Raw genomic sequence first — 21694 nt, forward strand, 5'->3', positions numbered from 1 at the left:
GCCCGGGCCTGAGCACTGGAACCCAGAGACGTCACCGCGGAGCAGAGTGATTCCTATTGGCTGATTCAGGCAGGACTCCATTGTGACATCACAAAGGGGAAGTTGGCCAATGATGATGTAATTTAAACAATGCCTGAGATCACTTCACTTCTTGGTCAGACCCCCTTTTCAGTCCAGTGCTACTTGGAGTTTACCGTCAATTCAACAACTATTGGGTTACAAGTCCCTCACAGTTCTGATCACAACTTCATGATAAAATAATTTAAATAATGCATGAGAACGCTTCTTACCGGACTACCTACCACTGGTCAGACCCCCTTTTTACAGATTCGGGAATCTCAGCCACTGAACACCAGCCGGTCCTGGAATAAGTTTCATTCTCACTCATTCTGAGTAAATATTCTCACCAGGTCCTCTGTCAGGACCCTGCTAAGCAGCTTTAATGGTTCATGATTGCAGAAACTGAGCAGTCACAGGAATGTGGTCAAGATAGTCCAGTCCCATAATGCCGCACATTTAATCTGCAGTCCTTCAGTTATAACAGAATATGTGGCTGTATGTAGCTGCCTCGGCCACGATCAGCGCCAACACTGCCTTCCTGAACTGCTATAATGCCGAAGGTGTAAGTACACCCACAGTGCTGTTAGGGAGGGATTTCCAGCTACACATTCCACACTTCCTCTCGACTGTGGGTGGATACGCGATTGAGACATTTCATTCAACTGCACTCAAGCTGAGTTATTCAAATCCCTTTATTGTACGGGACAATATATTCATGATTTCTTTAAAACAGAAATTAAACATTCCCATTTGATTTCAGGTATTAACATATTCTGTTAGTTTGTTCTTTATTGTCAATGTCAGGCTAGGGTTGTTCCCCTTGGAGCAAGGAGGTTGAGGGTAGATTTGATAGAGGTGGACAAGATTCTGACAGGTTTAGATAAGATGGACAAAGAAAAGCTGTTCCCATTAGCTGACGAGAGAAGGACGAGGGGGACACAGATTTATGGTTTTGGGTCAGAGAGGAAGGGGGGATGTGAGGAAGAATATTTTGATGCAGTGAATGGTAATGACCTGGAACTCGCTGCCTACGAGGGTGGAGGAAGTGGAGACAATAAACAATTACAAAGGAAATTGGATGAGCATTTGGGAAGTTTCAAACAGAAATAGTAACTCTTAACTTCCTCACACCCTGTCACTCTGTGATCCGTGTGAAATCTGAAACCAGGTATTCGCAACAAGACTCAAAGAGCATCAGCCCACTGGAGGCAAAGTCATGAGACCGGCCAGTCCAGCAGAAAGAAACCCTCCGACCCTCCCCATTGACCAACTGTGAGAATGAACAAAATGCAGTCCTGGATGTAATTGAGAGCAGAAACAATAACAGCAGAATCCAACCCCTGGAATCACTCATGAGCATTTTGGTGTCTCAGCAGGGCGGATGAAACTCTGAAACCCTTCCCACACTGAGAGCAGGTGAATGGTCTCTCCCCAGTGTGAACTCGCTGGTGTGTCCGCAGGGTGGATAATTGACTGAACCCCTTCCCACACTGAGAGCAGGTGAACGGTCTCTCCCCAGTGTGAACTCGCTGGTGAGTCCGCAGGGTGAATAAATCAGTGAATCCCTTCCCACACTGAGAGCAGGTGAACGGTCTCTCCCCAGTGTGAACTCGCTGGTGAGTCCGCAGGGTGAATAAATCAGTGAATCCCTTCCCACACTGAGAGCAGGTGAACGGTCTCTCCCCAGTATGAAGGCGCTGGTGCGTCTGCAGGTTAGATAATTGACTGAACCCCTTCCCGCACTGAGAGCAGGTGAACGGTCTCTCCCCAGTGTGAACTCGCTGGTGCTTCTGCAGGTTGGATAATTGACTGAACCCCTTCTCACACTGAGAGCAGGTGAACGGCCTCTCCCCAGTGTGAACTCGCTGGTGAGTCCGCAGGGTGAATAAATCAGTGAATCCCTTCCCACACTGAGAGCAGGTGAACGGTCTCTCCCCAGTGTGAATTCGCTGGTGGGTCTCCAGCTTAGCTAATTGACTGAACCCCTTCCCACACATAGAGCAGGTGAAAGGCCACTCCCCAGTGTGAACTCGCTGGTGTCTCCGCAGAGTGGATAAATCAGTGAATCCCTTCCCACAATGAGAGCAGGTGAACGATCTCTCCCCAGTGTGAATTCGCTGGTGCTTCTGCAGGTTAGATAATTGACTGAACCCCTTCTCACACTCAGAGCAGGTGAACGGCCACTCCCCAGTGTGAACTCGCTGGTGAGTCCGCAGGGTGGATAAATCAGTGAATCCCTTCCCACACTGAAAGCAGGTGAAAGGTCTCTCCCCTGTGTGAACTCGCTGGTGTCTCTGCAGGTTAGCTAAATGACTGAACCCTTTCTCACACTGAGAGCAGGTGAACGGCCTCTCCCCAGTGTGAACTCGCTGGTGTCTCTGCAGGTTAGCCAATTGACTGAACCCCTTCTCACACTGAGAGCAGGTGAACGGTCTCTCCCCAGTGTGAACTCGCTGGTGTGCCTGCAGGCTGGATGACCGAGTGAATCCCTTCCCACACTGAGAGCAGGTGAAGGGCCTCTCCCCAGTGTGAGCTCGCTGGTGTCTCTGCAGCTGGGATACCCGAGTGAATCCCTCCCCACACTGAGAGCAAGTAAATGGTCTCTCCCCAGTGTGGCTGTGCCGATGATCTTCCAGCTCTGATGGGGCTCTGTATCTCTTCCCACAGTCCCCACATTTCCATGGTTTCTCCATGGTGCAGGTGTTCTTTCCTTTCTCTTCAGTTGAACACTCGTCCACACACAGAACAGTCCCCCCACCCCCGCTGTGAATGGTGTGATATTTATTGCTGTGTAACTGGTTAAAGCTCTTGAGTCAATGCACTAGAACACACTCACTCCAGTGTTGCAGCGTGTTGGCACTTTTCCAGTCACACTGATGTTTGAAATCTTTTCAAGTCACCAGACCGGACAACCATTTCTCCTTGATTTAAAGGCCGATGATATTCAGGTCCCGAGGAATATGACTCTGTCACATCTAGACACAACGTCTGAGATTTCGGTCTGTGATTCCTCTTTCAATTTCCTGTAAAACAAGTTTGCAGAGGTCATCAGTGTCAGTGCAGGATAGAAATTCAGAACAGACAATTCTAATTTCTATGGAACATTCTTTCCTCCCTCCAGACTCGAAACATTGGCTCTATTCTCTCTCTATCTGGGGGATAGCGTGGGAAATGATGCTGCGGTAGATCAGCCAATTCTCAATGAATGGTTGAGGCAGTTCGATGGGCTGAATGGCCAACCGCAGCTCCTGTTTCTTATGATTTGTGTGTGGTGGACAGGAAGCAGTGAGCATGGATCTGTCAATCAGCCTCAATCAGTACCTTCAGGAGAATTGGGAGGGTGAATATTAGATACAGCAGAGTGAGAATGGAGGGAGAGTGTGTGGGATCGAGATTCACAGCTTTGGGGATGAGAGAGGAAAGAATGTTCATTGGAAATTAGAATTGTCTGTTCTGAATTTCTATCCTGTGCTGACACTGATGATGTTTGTAAATTCCTTTTGCAGGATATCAGAAGGTGAAGATTTAAAGACGAATATTAAACCAAACCTCACATCAAAATCTAACATAGTCACTCAGTTCATTGGGACCTGAATATCATCGAGCTTTGAATCTAGAATGGAAATGTTTCTCTGCTCTGTCTGCTTCAGGAGATTTTAAACATCAGTGTGACTGGAAAAGCACCGAGACACACACACTGAAACATGCACACACCTGAGTGACTGTGGAAAGAACTTTAACCAGTTAAACAGCCTGAAAATACATTGCAGCAGAGAGACCGCACCCATGTTTTGTTGTAACTGAACTGATTGTCAAGCTTGGAGAGTCACAAGGACACTCGCACCATGGAGAAATTGTGTAAATGTGGGGACTGTGGGAAAGGATTCAGGTTCCCATCTGCACTGGAAACTCATCGGCGCAGTCACACTGGAGAGAGACCATTCACCTGCTGTGTGTGTGGGAAGAGATTCACTCAGTTATCCCATTTACAAACACACCAGGGAGTTCACACTGGGGAGAGGCCATTCACCTGCTCTGTGTGTGGGAAGAGATTCACTCAGTTATCCCATTTACAAACATACCAGGGAGTTCACACTGGAGAGAGACCGTTCACCTGCTGTGTGTGTGGGAAGAGATTCACTCAGTTATCCCATTTACAAACACACCAGGGAGTTCACACTGGGGAGAGGCCATTCACCTGCTCTGTGTGTGGGAAAGGATTCACTCGGTTAAACAATCTGCTGACCGACCAGCGCATTCACACCGGGGAGAGACCGTTCACCTGCTGTGTGTGTGGGAAGGGATTCACTCAGTTGCCCAACCTGTTGAGCCACAAGGTCACTCACACCCAAGACAGACCCTTTAAATGCTCTGACTGTGGGAGTGGCTTCAAAAGCTCTCAAGAACTGATGGTCCACCAACCCATTCACACTGACGAGAGACTGGTTAGCTGCTCTCACTGCACAAAGAGGTTTAGGAGGTCATCCACGTGGCAGAGACACCAGCGACTTCACACCGGGGACAGACCGTTCACCTGCTCCGTGTGTGGGAAATGGATTCAATCGGTCATCCAACCTGCAGCGACACCAACAAGTTCACAAGTGATTGCAGGGGTTGGATTCTTTCTCTCTCAATCTTTCTCTCTCTCTCTCTCTCAGCAGATTCGATGAATGATTGAATCCCTTCCCACAAGTGGAGCATATGAACGGTCTCTCCCCGGTGTGACTGCGTCGATGAGATTCCACCCCAGATGGGGCTCTGAATCCCTTCCCACAGTCTCCACATTTCCATGGTTTCTCCATGGTGTCGGAGTCCTTGTGTCTCTCCACAATCAGTGCACTGGAACACTCTGATACGGGTGTGAGAATCTCAGTGCTTTTCCAGTCAAAACCTCTCCTTCCGATATCCACTGAAAGCAGTTTACAAAAATCATCACTGTCAGCACATGGTAGAAATTCAAAACAGACAATTGTAGTTTCTATGGAACATTCTTTAAATCTCCACCCACGCCCCTCACACATACACTCTCTCTCTCTCATTCCATTTAGCATTCTGCGGCACGGTGGCACAGTGGTTAGCACCATCAGCTCCAAGTTCCCCTCCAACTCACACACCATCCTGACTTGCCTGCCATCCAGGACTAAGAGAACAGAAATGTTTTCCATATAAATACTGGGAAGTCTGAACCCATTGTCTTCAGTCCCCACGACAAACTCCACTCCCTGTCGGAGCCGGAACCAGGCTGTTCACAACCATGGTGAAATATTTCACTCCAGGATGAGCTTCCAGCCACATCATCATCAAGACTGCCTATTTCCACCTCAGTGACATCGTCCGACGCCACCCCAGTCTCAACTCATTAGACCATAAGACACAGTAACAGAATTAGGCCACTCGGCCCATCGAGTCTGCTCCGCCATTCAATCATGGCTGATATTTTTCTCATCCCCATTCTCCTGCCTTTTCCCCATAACCCCTGATCCCCTCATTAATCAAGAACCTATCTATCTCTGTCTTAAAGACACTCAATGACCTGGCCTCCACAGTCTTCTGCAGCAAAGAGTTCCACAGATTCACCACTCTCTGGCTGAAGAAATTCCTCCTCATCTCTGCTTTAAAGGATCGGCCCTTTAGTCTGAGGTTGTGCCCTCTATTTCTAGCTGTTCCTACTCGTGGAAACATTCTCTCCACGTCCACTCTATCCAGGCCTTGCAGTATCCTGTAAGTTTCAATAAGATCCCCCCTCATCCTTTTAGACTCCAATGAGTACAGACCCAGAGTCCTCAACTGTTCCTCATAGGACAAGCTCTTCATTCCAGGGATCATTCTTGTGAACCTCCTCTGGACCTTTTCCAAAGCCAGCACATCCTTCCTTAGATATGGGGACCAAAACTGCTCACAATAGTCCAAATGGGGACTGACCAGAGCCTTACGCAGCCTCAGAAATATATCCCTGCTCTTGTATTCCAGGCCTATCGACATGAATGCTAACATTGCATTTGCCTTCCTAACTGCCAACTGAACCTGCACGTTAACTTGAAGAGAATCTTGAACAATGACTTCCAAGTCCCTTTGTGTTTCTGATTTCCTAAGCATTTCTCCATTTAGAAAATACTTGTTGTCTCCATTCCTCCTTCCAAAGTGCAAAACCTCACACATTTCCACATTATATTCCATCTGCCACTTCTTTGCCCACTCTTCTAACCTGTCCAAGTCCTTCTGCAGCCCCCCTGCTTCCTCAATACTACCTGTCCCTCGACATATCTTTGTATCATCTGCAAACTTAGCAACAGTACCTTCAGTTCCTTCCTCCAAATCGTTAATGTATATTGTGAAAAGTTGTGGTCCCAGCACTGACCCCTGAGACACACCACTGGTCACCGGCTGCCATCCTGAGAAAGACCCCTTTATCCCCACTCTCTGCCTTCTGCCAGCCAATCCTCTATCCATGCCAGGATCTTACCCTTAACACCATGGGCACTTAACTTATTTAACAGTTTCCTCTGCAGCACCTTGTCAAAGGCCTTCTGGAAATCTAAATAAATCAGGTCCACTAGTTCTCCTTTATCTAACTTCTTTGTTACCAGATATGATCTAAGGAGATCCATCAAAGATGCCAAAAGACAATACCGGACCAAGCTAGAGTCCCAGGCGAGCCACACCAACCCCCGCTGACTGTGGCAAGGTCTGCAAGACATAACAGGCGACAAAATGAAGGCATGTAAAATTGCTGGCTCCAACGCACCTCTCCCTGATGAGCTCAATGCATTCGTTTTGAGCAAGAGGTCAGCGAGAGCATGCCCTCCACCCTGGAAGCCCTGGATGAACCTGTATCTGGGGTCTCCATTGCAGATGTCAGAGCAGCTTTCTTCAAGGTCAACCCACAGAAAGCAACTGGCCCGGATGGGATACCCGGATGTGCATTCAGATCCTGTGCGGATTAGCTGGCAGAGGTATTCACAGACATCTTCAACCTCTCTTTACAACAATCTGAGGTCCCTATCTGCTTCAAGAAAGATGACCATCATCCTGGTACCTAAGAAAAACCAAGCAGCGTGTCTTAATGACTATCGGCCGGTGGCTCTGACATCCATCATGATGAAGTCCTTCAAAAGGTTTGTCACGGTACGAATCAATTCCAGCCTCCCGGACTATCTGGATCCACTACAGTTTGCCTGCCGCCGCAACAGGTCCACAGCAGACGCCATTTCCCTGGCCCTGTACTCAACCTTGGAACAGCTAGATAACAAGGACACCTATGTCAGACTCCTATTTGTTGACTACAGCTCAGCCTTCAACACTATTAGTCCCACGAAACTCATCTCCAAACTCTGTGGCCTGGGTCTCGGCACCTCCCTCTGCAACTGGATCCTGAACTTCCTAACTCACAGACCACAATCAGTAAGGATAGGCAACAACACCTCCTCCACGATCATCCTCAACACCAGTGCCCCACGAGGCTGTGTTCTCAGCCCCCTAACATACTCCTTCTACACCTATGACTGTGCGGCTAAATTTCCCTCCAATTCGATTTTCAAGTTTGCTGACGACACCACAGCACTGGGTCGGATTTCAAACAATGATGAGACAGAGTACAGGAATGAGATAGAGAACCTGGTGAACTGGTGCGGCAACAATAATCCCTCCCTCAATGTCAACAAAACAAAGGAGATTGTCATCGACTTGAGGAAGCATAAAGAAGAACATGCCCATGTCGACATCAATGGGGACGAAGTAGAAAGGGTCGAGAGTTTCAGGTTTTTAGGTATCCAGATCACCAAAAACATGTCCTGGTCTCCCCATGTCGACACTCTTGTTAAGAAAGCTCACCAACGCCTCTACTTTCTCAGAAGACTATGGAAATTTGGCATGTCAGCTACGACTCTCACCAACCTTTACAAATGCACCATAGAAAGCATTCTTTCTGGTTGTAGCACAGCTTGGTATGGCTCCTGCTCTGCCCAAGACTGCAAGGATCTACAAAAGGTTGTGAATGTAGCCCAATCCATCATGCGAACCAGCCTCCCATCCATTGACTCTGTCTACACTTCCCGCTGCCTCGGCAAAGCAGCCAGCATAGTTAAGGACCCCAAGCACCCCGACATTCTCTCTTCCACCTTCTTCCCTCGGGATAAAGATACAAAAGTCTGAGGTCACGTACCACCGACTCAAGAATAGCTCCTTCTCTGCTGCTGTCAGTCTTTTGAATGGACTTACCTTGCATTCAGTTGACCTTTCTCTACACTCTCACTCTGACTGTAACACTACATTCTGCACTCTCTCATTTCCTTCTCTATGAATGGTATGTTTTCTCTGTATAGCGCACAAGAAACAACACTTTTCACTGTATGTTAATACATGTGACAATAATAAATCAAATCAAAAGCTCCTCAAAGAACTCTAACAGATTTGTCAGACATGACCTCCCCTTGACAAAGCCGTGCTGACTCAGTCCTACTTTATCCTGCACTTCCAAGTACTCTGCGATCTCAGCTTTAATAATGGACTCGAAAATCTTGGCAATGACCAAAGTCGGGCGAATTTGGAACCCTCACCCATTCCATTGTGACCTCACACTCCGACCCATTCCATTGTGACGTCACACCCTCACCCATTCCATTGTGACGTCACACCCTCACACATTCCATTGTGACGTCACACCCTCACATTCCATTGTGACGTCACACCCTCACCCATTCCATTGTGACGTCACACCCTCAGCCACTCCATTGTGATGTCACACTCACCCATTCCATTGTGACGTCAGGGCTTCACTCTCCGATCACAATCCCTGCCGGCCTCCCACATGCAGCCTCAATGGCGGCAGTCAGCCCGGGTCTAACACTACAAGCTGCCGCTCCATTTGGTACAAAGCGGGGGACCGGGAAGTTCATTTCCGGGGTTTGGGTTTGAACAACATGTTGAGAAAGTCTCTCCACCCACCCGCCACATTTATCATTCCCCGCGCGCCGCCCTCTACCTCGTATTGATCTCGCTTCCGAGTTAAAACCGTCGGTCTGTCCGTCGCCATTACCCGCACTGCGCATGCGTCACGACCCGCCCCTCATTCACTGCGATTGGTTGGAGGACCAGTCGCTCCAGCGCGATCCTCCGGCCCCGCCCCCTCTTCCTATTGGTTCAGAGCTGTCGTCAATCAGTCCCCGGGCATTGTGATGTGGAGCATGCGCAGTGTCATTGCTGGCCTTGGCGCTTGTTTGTCCCGGAGAAGCGGAGTCAGCGTTAGGCGGTGGCTGGGAGGATTTGGAAACACTTTGTGGATCCGCAAACCCTTCAGAATCATTGTCAGCTCCCTGGTTTGCAGCTGCGGGGCTTCTCCCTCCCTCCCTCCCGGGAACAGGCCCAGGTTAACGGCCCCATCCTGGCTCAGCCACTGGAGGATGGTTCACATCAGAGGATGGAGGAGGGGGGACAATAAATAAGAGGTTACACTTTGGCCTCAAATCAATGAGGACTCTGATCTCTGGGAAGGAAGGAAACCCTGGGAGGTGGGCGGGGAGGATTCACAAACACCCGCTGGAGGCCCCAACACCCCCAATAAGACCCATTGGTTTTATTGTCAGTCTGCAGACAGGAGCTGGAGAACTGAACCCAGACAGAGGAGAGGGAGGGAGAAAACTGGGAGTGGAGGAAAGAAATGGTGAGATGGGTTTGGATTTCAGCCCAGGGAGGAGGGAGAGTGTGTGGGACAGCGATTTACAGATTTTGGGGAACAAGAGAGGAAAGAATGTCCCAGAGAAACTAGAATTGTCTCTTCAGGATTTCTATTCCGGACTGACGCTGATGACTTTTCCAAATTTTTTTTTACAGGATATTGGAAGTGGAGGATTGGCAGACAGAAAACGAACTGGCAAAGTCATTTTGTTCATTAGGAGCTGAATATCATTGGTCTTTGAATATGGGAGGAGAAATGTTTGACTCTTCTGTCTGTCGGCAAAGATTTTAAACATCAGTGTGACCGGAAAAGCATTGAAACAAACACACACCCGATTGAGAGTGTTCCAGTGAACTGACTGTGGAAAGAGCTTTAACTAGTCCACAGCCTGAAAAAACATCACACAGTTCACAGCAGGGTGAAACTACATGTATGTTGTGTGTGTGGACGAGGTTTCAACTGATCATCCAACCTGGAGAAACACAAGGGCACCAGCACCATGGAGAAACCGTGGAAATGTGTGGAGTGCGGGAAAGGATTCGGTTTCCCATCACAACTGGAAGTTCATTGGTGCAGTCACACTGGGGAGAGAGCGTTCCCCTCCTCCGTTTGTGGGAAGGGATTCACCCATTCATACAACCTTCTGACTCACCAACGGGTTCACACTGGGGAGAGGCTGTTCACCTGCCCTGTGTGTGGGAAGGGATTCACTCGCTCATCCCACATTGTGACACACCAACTTGTTCACACTGATGAGAGACTGTTTACATGTTCTGACTGTGAGAAGAGTTTTAAATGCAAAAAAGATCTGCTGACACACCAATGCATTCACACTGGGGAGAGACCGTTCACCTGCTCTGTGTGTGGGAAAGGATTCATTCAGTCATCCCACCTGCAGACACATCAACTTGTTCACTCTGACAAACATTTTAATTGTTCAGACTGTGAGAAGAGCTTTAAAAACAAAAAGGATCTGTTAATGCACCAATATACTCACACTGGGGAGAGGCCATTCACCTGCTGTGTGTGTGGGAAGGGATTCAGCCGTCCATCTGCCTTATTGAACCACCAGAGAATTCACACTGGGGAGAGGCCCTTCACCTGCTCCGACTGTGGGAAAGGATTCATTAATTCATCCAACCTTCTGATACACCAGCAGCTCCATACAGGGGATCGACCGTTCACCTGCTCTGAATGTGGGAAGGGATTCACTCGTTCATCCAACCTATTGAACCACCAGCGAGTTCACACTGGGGAGAGGCCGTTCACCTGTAATGTCTGTGGAAAGGGATTTATTCAGTCATCCCACCTGCTAACACACCAGCGAGTTCACAAGGGACTGCAAGGTTTAGATTCTACACTTATTGATGCTGTTAATCATATCTAGGTCTGAATCATGTTCACTCTGACTTTTTTCTTCTGTTGAGGTTTGATATTCTGAATAAATGTGAAATAGACATTTGATTGAATCATTGTTGTAGATTTTTGTCTTTTCCATTTGAGTGTTTAACGTCACCAGGCTGGAGCTCAGAAAGGGCAATCTGAGGGAGGATCATACAGTAGGAACAGAACTTCATTCTTGACCCAGTCCTTCAGGGTCACGCTGAGAGGGACAAACAGCACTTTGGTCTTTTTCGTCACTTTTCACTGACAGCAAAGTCCCCGTGTGGGTGAATCCTGAGGTGTGTAAGAAATGTGTCCCAGTCGTTCTTTTCCATGGTTCCGAGACACGGAACAGAAGCTCCTTTACAACTGTGTTTAGAGTCAGGAAGAACAATGGTGAATGCTGGAAACGTGCTGTCAAAGATTGGTGTAAAACTGGGATCTATTCCTGACTGAGAGTGAAACGGCAGGTTTAGGTTTCCAGACTAAAAATGCAAAAAAGTCTAAAACATTTTAATGTGTGTGTGTGTCAGTCCTAGTTTATTGAACAGAAACTGGCTTAAAATAAATTGGTTGAAGTCGGCATCAAAGTAGCAGCTGGAGACGTTCAAAGGAGCCTGTTAACTGCTGGGACAAATAGACAACAATTTGATTCCCAGATAGAGAAGGAGCTGCAGTGTGTGTCCAAGAATTCTCAGTTTTGTTGTGTGCTTCCCATCCACTATCCTTCTAAATAAACCTCCCTCCTATCAGCCTTTAACCATTATAACAGAACAGAGAGAAGCTGAGCAGCAACAGAGTCCTGACTGATCATTTAAGAATGAGTGATGTGTTCAGCTGAAGTTTCCTGTTGGTAGTTTTCTGGGTGATCTCCTTATTTTGATCATTCTCAGTGACCCCTGGGTGTGAACCTGCTCTCCTCTCTTTCAGACATTCACTCACTTAACATCTCCTCTCTCTCAGAATCTCAATCATTCAACATCTCTCATCTCTCTAACACTCACTGAACGTTTCTCTCTCTCTCCAGGCATTCACTCACACTTACCTCACCTTCCAGCTCTCTTACACTCTAACCTCGCTCCTCTCTCACATTCACTTAACCTCTCTCCTCTCAGAAACTGTCTTCATCACTTAATGTCTCTCTTTCTTTCAAACACTCACTCATTTAACCTTCCTATTTCAGATAATGCTTAAACTTATTCATTGTTTTCTCTCTCTCATTACCTCTCTCTGAAAAAGCACAAACACACTTCATCTCTCTTCGCTGTCTGAGAAAACATCTAATTGATGGAGATTCAATCCTCTCTGTTTCTCTCTCCCACTTCCTCTGACAGGCCCTGACTCACTTTAAATCTCCTCTTTTCTAATAACCCTCTTTGGGAAAACTCATTTGTTCTCTAATTCCTCCTCATTTCTCCCAGTGATGACCCTCAGTCCATCTCCCAATTCAGTGAATGTGTTAAAAATCCATAATAATCTCCTTTCTTTATTGTTTAAAATGGGAATGGAGGTGAATGTAATGCTGAGACTGGCAGCAATCTGTGTGGTTGTTCTTGATGCTGTCAGAGTGAGTTCACCCTCACAGGCAGGAAGACTGTTCACGGTGATAACATCAAACTGACGCCGGCTGTTTCATTCTCAGGTATCACAACTTCCTGTTTCTCTGCTGCCGGTTCCAAACCTCACATCTCACTTCTGAGCAGAAAATAAATCCAGGGACCACAATCTGGTGAGAACATCTGTCAATGTGACCTATATCTGTCCACAGAGTCAGGGCAGAGTCACACAGATCACATTGTGGTGACATTTACAAATGAGCCTGTTATTTCTGTTCAGAGTTTCCATTCGCAGATATAGCCAGCTGTGTCTGTGGATCAATTACTGAGTTCCCTCTGTTCCCCGTAGCTGGGAACTGATAGCCTGCTCCCTTATATTGTATATCATTCTCTCTGTATTGCTTGTTTCTTCTATTTCTCAGCTTTTATCTTTGACCTTCCTCATCTTACTGCTTTTTAAAATCTTCCTCAATTTTTCTCTCAGTCTTTCCATCTCTCTCTTCCTCTGTAACTTTCTCAGGCTCTGTGTGTTCCTATTTAATCGACATGTTCAAAATCATGAAGAGTTTCTGATTGATTACAGAAGGAAAAACAGGGAGAGAAGCAGAAAAACCCAGCAGGTCCGGCGGCATCTGTTCAGAGAGTTAACATTTTGAGTCCATATAATTCTTCAGGGCAGGAAAAACATCGGTTATCCATCTTAGTTTAGGGAATGTGATGGGGAGATTTAATAGAGGTGTTTCAAATGACAAATGATTTATGATAGTTTCTCTCCATTGACACTATTTCCCAGGAGCAGGAAGTCTGTTGATGGAGAGAATCTATTTCCCAGGTGCAGGAGGGTCTGTAAGCAGAGGATACAGAGATTTAATATAATTGACAACAGAACTGGAGGGGGTGATAAGGAGAATTTTTAACACAATAACTGGATATGATCTGGAATGCACAAACTGACAGGTGCTAGAAGCAGGTTTAATAGTAACTTTCAAAGGGAATTGGATAAATACTTGCAGAAGGTAAATTGGCAGAGTGATGGTCAATAGGATTAATTGGACAGTTCACTCATCTTTGTGACATTCTGAATGTTTCTCTCCTGAGGTTTTAATATTTGATCTTTTCAGTCACAATGTGTCTCAAACAGAAAATTAAACCATTGGGTTTGATGAGCTGTCAGATCTGTTTCCTGTGTGTAACTTGAGAACTGCAGATAACCATGAGAAGGAACTGATTATTTTCAATTCCTCGAACAGATACACCTCAGATATCAGAAATCCCTGGAGTTCCCCATGTCCTCATTATTCTCACCTCGAGTATAACAGCTCTCAGTCAGGCCGAGTCAGTCGCATGTGTCTCTGTCATGATGTTTCCACTTGTATTTTATCACTCACCTCCCAGTGACACTCACCATAACACAGACACCTTAAAATATCATTGTTCCCTTGCACTTTGTCCTCCTATTATAATCAAATGTTTGTTGGGGCTCTTGTCTCCCTTAATGTCAGATTATCTGCAGTTAAAATGACCTCAGAGACACTGAAACCGACCTCAGTGATTATTATACCAGACTCCAATCAGCCCCAGGAGCTGCAGTTGTAAAATACAGCAGAATTGGAATAACAGACAGGTTATTGTCTGATACTGACAGTGGCAGAGTAACACACACTGGAATCTAAACACATTATATCAATGGACCATGACTCACTCACACTGTCAAATGAAACCTAAACTTTGGTTCTGGTGCACGAGATACTGACTGTATTACCATTACATTGGATCCAATGCTGTGTTCACTAACATACTGCAACGTGACTCTTATTATTTAAACAAACGTTGTATTTGTTACACTCAGAGTAAGTCAGTGCTTTGCTGTGTTGTCTCTGTGCTCCATCCCCACTCTGATTGTATTGGAGCCTGTGTGTGTCATTGTTACACTGAGACTCTGTCACTGATTATTGGACAAACAGCAAGTCACCATCACAATGTCCGGCTGATTGACGGCAGCGCGAACCAATGGGAAGAGGAGGCAGTGCTGGAGGACCGATCTGGAGCGGTCGGTCCTCCAACCAATCGGAGCGAACGAGGGGCGGGGCCTACTTTGACTCGAGCATGCGCAGTGTGAGTAATGGCGATGGAAAACGGCTTTTGTTTTGGACTCGGAAATCTGTTCGAGGTGATTGGCGGTACGGAGAGAGCAATGGATCGTCCAGGTGGGTGGAAGCGCTGCGTAACCATGTTGTGAGAGTCGCAAAATGCGGAAAAGAGCTTCCCGGACCCAGTTTGTACCGAGCAGGGCTGCAGTTCCTCATGTTCGTTTCGGGTTAACGTTCGCCATCTTTATTGGGGGCAATAGGCAGCAGTGCGCATGTGCGGCCGCCATCTTTGTAGAGGGCAATGTTGTCAATCAGTGGGAGGCGCTTGTTCCCCAGTGTTCAGAATGGAGACAACTTGTCCATCAAACTGCATCAACCCTCTGAGTCCCAATGTCTTATTGATGAGGCAGAGCGGTGACAGAGAAGGAAAAAGGAAGGGAAAGTAAAACAGTAAATGCTGGAAAGTCTCAGCAGATCTGACATCATCTGTGGAGAGAGAATCGAACCAACGTTTCGAGACTGGATAACCCATAGTCAGAGCTTGTACACGTGTAAACAGAGCATGTAAACCTTGACACCTCCATGTACCCTTGTACACCTCTGTCAATCTACTTTGCTCCAAGGAGAACAACCCCAAGTTATCCAGCCTAACAAAGAACAGTACAGCACAGGAAACAGGCCGTTCAGCCCTCCAAGCCTGTGCCGCTCCTTGGTCCAACTAGACCAATCGTTTGTATCCCTCCATTCCATAACATTGAGGTGTATAAAATTCTGCGGGGCACAGATAGGGGGGAGAGGAAGGAACTTTTCTCTTTAGTAGAGAGGTCAATAACCAGGGGCCTGGATTTAAGTTCAGGGGCAGGAGGTTTATAGGAGATGAGAGGGAAAGCTTTTTCACTCAGACGGTGGTGGGAATCTGGAACTCACTGCCTGAAAGGGTGGTAGAGGTGGGAATCATCATAGCATTTAAGAAGAATTTAGATAAGCTCTTGAAATGCCATAATATGCAAGGTTACACATCACGTGTGGAAAATGAGATTATAATAGAACGGTGCTTGATGGCCGGCACAAACACGATGGGCCGAAGGGCCTCTTTCCATGCTGTAAAACTCTATGATCACCCACGTTGGCAGCAAGTTCAATATCATCATCATTTGATAGAGGTGGACAAGATTCTGACAGGTTTAGATAAGGTGGACAAAGAAAATCTGTTCCTATTAGCTGATGGGACAAGGATGACAAGCAAAGTTAAAGTTTTGGGTGGGATCACAGAATCAGAGAAATCCTACAGTGCAGAAAGAGGCCATTCGGCCCATTGAGTCTGCACCAACCACAATCCCACCCAGGCCCTACCCCCATATCCCTTCATATTTACCCGCTAATCCCTCTAACCTACGCATCTCAGGACTCTAAGGGGCAATTTTTAGCATGCCCAATCAACCTAACCCGCACATCTTTGGACTGTGGGAGGAAACCAGAGCACCTGGAGGAAACCCACGCAAACACGAGGAGAATGTGCAAACTCCACACAGACTGTGACCCAAGCCGGGAATCGAACCGAGGTCCCTGGAGCTGTGAAGCAGCAGTACTAACCACTGTGCTACCGTGCTGCCCATGTGAGGAAGAATATTTTGATGCAGCGAATGGTAATGACCTGGAACTCGCTGCCTACGAGGGTGGAGGAAGTGGAGACAATAAACAATTCCAAAGGAAATTGGATGGGCATTTGGGAGGTTTCAAACAGAAATGCTGACTAAATATCTCTGAACTTCCTCACACCCGGTCACTCTGTGATCCTTGTGAAATTTGAAACGAGGTATTCGCAACAAGACTCAAAGAGCATCAGCCCACTGGAGGCAAAGTTGTGAGACCGGCCAGTCCAGCAGAAAGAAACCCTCCGACCCTTCCCATTGACCAATATAATTGAGAGCAGAAACAATAACAGCAGAATCGACCCCTGGAATAACTCGTGAACTCGCTGGTGTACCAACAGCTGAGATGAAAGACTGAATCTCTTTTCACACACAGAGCAGCTGAACGGTCTCTCCCCAGTGTGAATTCCCTGGTGTGTCTGCAGGCAGAATAACCGAGAGAACCCCTTTCCATACACAGAGCAGGTGAACGGTTTCTCCCCAGTGTGAACTTGTTGGTGTTTCTGCTGGCTGGATGAATCACTGAACCGCTTCCCACACAGAGTAGGTGAATGGCCTCTCCCCAGTGTGAACTCGCTGGTGCCTCCGCAGGTGGGATGACCGAGTGAATCCCTTTCCACACTGAGAGCAGATGAACGGTCTCTCCCCAGTGTGAACTCGCTGGTGTGTCCGCAGGCTGGATGAAGCTCTGAATCCCTTCCCACACTGAGAGCAGGTGAACGGCCTCTCCCCAGTATGAACCCGCTGGTGTGTCCGCATGTTCGATAACTGAGTGAATCCCTCCCCACACTGAGAGCAGGTGAATGGCCTCACCCCAGTGTGAACTCGCTGGTGCGTCCGCAGGCTGCACAATTGACTGAATCCCTTCCTTCACAGCACGCAAGAAACAATACTTTTCACTGTCTATGAATACATGTGACAATAAATCAAATCAAATAAATCAAATCAAACCCTGCACATTCTTCCTTTTCCAATAACAGTCTAAGTCCCTCCTGAGTGCCTCAGTTGAACTTGCTTCCACCCAATCTAGGCAGTGCATTCCAAACCCGAACATTTGTGCTGGAAGGGATTTGCTCAGTCACCGTGTCTCATTGACCATTACCTTGTTCACACTGAAAGGAGTGTTTACATGTTCCCAATGTGTGAAAACCTTTAAAAGCAGACATGAAATGTGCATCACCAACTCATTCACATGAGGGAGATATCATTCACCTGATCCATGGATGCAAAAGGACTTTCCCTTTCTTCCAACCTGTTGAGCCACCAATTAGTCCACAGAGGGGAGTAGTTTTTATCAGCTTTGGGTGTGGGAAAGGCTTCATTCAGTCATCCAACCTGCGTGGCACGGTAGCACAGTGGTTAGCACTGCTGCTTCATAGCTCCAGGTACCTGGGTTCGATTCCCGGCTTGGGTCGCTGTCTGTGTGGAGTTTGCACATTCTCCTCGTGTTTGCGTGGGTTTCCTCCGGGTGCTCCGGTTTCCTCCCACAGTCCAAAGATGTGCGGGTTAGGTTGATGGGCCATGCTAAAATTGCCCCTTAGTGTCTTGAGATAGGTAGGTTAGAGGGATTAGCGGGTAAATATGTAGGGATATGGGGGTAGGGCCTGGGTGGGATTGTGGTCGGTGTAGACTCGATGGGCCGAATGGCCTCTTTCTGTACTGTCGGATTTCTATGATTTCTATGAACCTGGTTAGACACCAGTGAGTTCACAAGTGACTGCAGAGGTTGGCTTCTGCTGTCATTACTGCTGTTTTTAAAAAAAGTTTAAAGTTTATTTATTAGTGTCACAAGTAGCCTTACATTAACACTGCAATAAAGATGCTGTGAAAATCCCCTAGTCACCACACTCTGGCGCTTGTTCGGGTACACTGAGGGAGAATTTAGTATAGCCAATGTACCTGACCAGCATGTCTTTTGGACTGTGGGAGGAAACCAGAGCATCCAGAGGAAACCCACACAGACATGGGGAGAACGTGCAGACTCCACAAAGACAGTGACAAAAGCTGTGGATCAAACCCGAGTCCCTGACACTATGAGCCAGCAGTGTTAACCACTGTGCCACAGGGCCACTCAGTTGGACTGAACAATGTTCATTCTGCGAGACAGGTTTTGCTTCTGACAATAATAACCATCCTATCTTGACTGGGCTTTACTTCTGGATAAATATGAAATTCCCCAACTTTTAAAAATATATATATTTTTCTGGATTTTTTCTTTTCCAAAGACTACAGAGCTTTTACATTATTTCTGCTGAGAACCATTATCACTCTCCATCCATTTCTGGAAACCTCATCTGGTAAAGATCTGTTCCCACAGGATTTTAGCTGTAGTGTCTGCATCATTTTTACAAACAGGGAAAGCTTCAACCCACCAGCTAAATATACCTGTAATTAGCAGGATATACCAGTCTCCTCCTTTTAGTGTGGAGAGTGAGCCGGTATAATCAAGCTGCATTGTTTCCCAGGGAAGATCAATAATATGGGATGTGTTCATTAGGACAATGCATTTTGCAGGATCTGATTTGTTTAGATACAGATGAGGCACAGCTTCAGGTGCTGATGGACATTCTGATGCATCCTCAGCTGCTGATAGTGTGATCATCTTGTATAATATTGAGGAGTCAAAAAACAAGAAATATGCCTTGCTTTGATCTTATACTACCTTTCTAAGGTGTGACTAAAGTCAAATTCAAACCATGCTTGTGATTTTTAAAAAACTCTATGTCAGATGAGTGAGTCCTTACTTGCTGTGAGTGATGAGGGGAAGTTTTTTCTATGGTGCCCACCCTCTTTGCCCACAGTCACATTTGGGTCAGCATCCTGATAAGTTTTTAAAAGACATTTACCTGGCGTCTGTCGTACAAGTCCCAACGATTGTGTTTTGAGTGGATCCCATGGAATCTCCTCTAGAGCAGCTTTCCTGGTGATTCAGTTTGCCTGGTTATTACCATCCCTCCCTTCACTAACTCCTGCTGCTGATCTACCTTCACCTCACAAATAGCAATTTGTCCTGGACACTTACCAGCAACATCCCCAATCTTTCAGTTTGGAGTGGTGAGGAGTGGTTTCCTTTCTGCTGTGGAGAAGCCGTGTCTTCTCCCCCAAAGGGGTAGGTTTTCTGTGAGGGAATTACAACCAAAGGAGCTTTCAGAATATTTGGTGATTGTATCAGTAACAGTTTGAAGGCTGTGATCACAATAAATTCAGATTTCTGGGCTAACTGTTGTGGTTGTGGTGGATATTTAGTGAGGATATGACAACTGTTGTGGAGAATCAAAGACACAGCTCCAGTCTGATACGGACCTTGTTCATAAAACCAGATCACATAAACCCCAGTGCAATCTAACAGTGATTTGTATTTAACAGGTCCATTGGACATGATCTCTTTGCCTGACTAATATGTGGGATTCTTTCATACTGAAACATCCCAGCCAAGTAATAATTCTGAAGATTCAGGACATGAATTCTTTTTCTTTGTAATTCCATCAATCAATCACTCTTAACACACTGGAATACTCCCTTGTCCCTTTAGGATAATATCACTACAGTATATGGGGGTCTGCAGAAATATATAATTAATCTCTGGCAGGCACTTTGTGTGCTTAATGGGCACTTTATATCTGCTCAATGAATTGGATAATCAATCTTTCCACAGGGGCAATTGTGTCTGAGAACTATCCGACTGGAAAACTTTTTCCATTAAGGTCTCAGATTACTGCAGCAGATATACATTGTTCTGACTCTGCCAGCAGGGCTGTGGAATTAATTGGATAGATCTTCCAGGGAGCCAACACAGACATAATGGGCCAAATGGTTTCTATTTGTGTTGTATCATTATATAGAAGAGTGAATATTCAGTATCAGGGACAGAGAGAGGAACCAGTGACTGTGCGATTGAACCCAGCCAGAATCAGCACATCAACAGAGGAGTTTGGATACAGGAGTTGGGGCGTCTTGTTGAAGTTGTACAAGACATTGGGAAGACCACACTTGGAATACTGTGTGCAATTCTAGTCACCCTATTATAGAAAGGATATTATTAAACTAGAAAGAGTGCAGAAAAAATTTACTCGGATGCGACCGGGACTTGATGGATTGAGTTATAAGGAGAGGCTGGATAGACTGGGACTTTTTTCTCTGGAGTGTAGGAGGCTGAGGGGTGATCTTATAGAGGTCTATAAAATAATCAAGGGCACAGATCAGCTCGATAATCAATATCTTTTCCCAAAGGTAGGGGAGTCTAAAACTAGAGAGCATAGGTTTAAGGTGAGAGGGGAGAGATACAAAAGTGTCCAGAGGGGCAATTTTTTCACACACAGGGTGGTGAGTGTCTGGAACAAGCTGGTAGTCGTAGAGGTGGGTACAATTTTGTCTTTTAAAAAGCATTTAGTTACATGGGTACGATGGGTATAGAGGGATCTGGGCCAAATGCGGGCAATTGGGATTAGTTTAGGGGTTTAAAAAAAGGGCGGCATGGATAAGTTGGGCCGAAGGGCCTGTTTCCATGCTGTAAACCTCTATGACTCTATGAGTGAGAGGGGAAACGGTGTAAAAACGTTGATACCTCTGTGTGATCCACAGCAGATCTTCCAGAAATAGAGCACAGCAAATCACCAATTCACAATATTTTGTTATCTCAAATGTTAACAATTTTATTTTGTATTAACTGTTTGAGAATTCAATGGTGCAGTTATCACCTAGCATTCGCTGCGGGTGTGAAAGTGCCCTATTCACGCCACAGGCGCCCAATGCGCAGGCGCAGTGTCACTTTACTCGGAGCCCTGCGAGTGCGGGAGACTGTTTTTCCAGCGGTGAGAGTCGATGGGGCGGAGGGCGGTGCAGAACCGGGGTAGGGAGGGAGCGGAGGCTTCACAAACACCCGCTGGAGGCCGCAAGGTCGGAATCAGACCCTACGGGTCTCGGGTTTGCAGCTGCGGGGATTTTATCCGGGATCAGGCCCTGTGCCGCGGTCGCCATCTTTGTTCCGCGGGGAGCAGGGCGCATGCGCAGTCAGTGGGCGGAGCTAAACCAGACAATGTTGGAAAAGCTCAACAGGTCTGACAGCTTCTGTGGGGACAGAATCAGAATGGAGTCAATGTTTCCAGTCTGGATGACCCTTTGTCAGAGCTAAGGGTAAAGAGAATCAGAAAAGATTTATACTATGGGGTGGAATGGGACAAAGGGAATGTAATTAGGATAAAGATGGCACGGCTTCACCTGAAAGGGGTGTTTAGGATCTTGGATGGTGAGCAGAGAGGAGGTAAAGGGGCAGGTGTTGCA

The 21694-nt window shown here is 46.7% G+C and overlaps 3 protein-coding genes across 3 annotated transcripts in view; 2 read left to right on the plus strand and 1 right to left on the minus strand.

Annotated features, from left to right (window-relative positions):
- The window catches only part of LOC144482996 (uncharacterized), a 191368-nt gene that overhangs the window by 133443 nt on the left and 36231 nt on the right, over positions 1-21694 (plus strand). The window lies entirely within an intron of this gene.
- LOC144483017 (uncharacterized) lies at positions 76-9124 on the minus strand. The gene is made up of 2 exons (XM_078201842.1): positions 8808-9124; positions 76-3083 (listed from the first exon to the last, which is right to left on the minus strand). The coding sequence occupies exon 2, from the start codon at positions 2751-2753 to the stop codon at positions 1407-1409; it is 1347 nt and encodes a 448-aa protein (XP_078057968.1). The 5' UTR covers positions 2754-3083; positions 8808-9124; the 3' UTR covers positions 76-1406.
- The window catches only part of LOC144483016 (uncharacterized), a 97689-nt gene continuing 90773 nt past the window's right edge, over positions 14779-21694 (plus strand). The window contains exon 1 of the mRNA XM_078201841.1: positions 14779-14879. The gene's annotated coding sequence lies outside the window, so the exon portion shown is untranslated. The remainder of the gene's footprint in view (positions 14880-21694) is intronic.

Source organism: Mustelus asterias, unplaced genomic scaffold (assembly GCF_964213995.1).
Source record: "Mustelus asterias unplaced genomic scaffold, sMusAst1.hap1.1 HAP1_SCAFFOLD_44, whole genome shotgun sequence".
Classification (NCBI taxonomy): Eukaryota; Metazoa; Chordata; class Chondrichthyes; order Carcharhiniformes; family Triakidae; genus Mustelus; species Mustelus asterias.

What these genes read in the sequence shown, in the direction of transcription:
- LOC144483017 (XM_078201842.1), bottom strand. Translation starts at nt 2,753, where the DNA reads ATGGAGAAACCATGGAAATGTGGGGACTGTGGGAAGAGATACAGAGCC.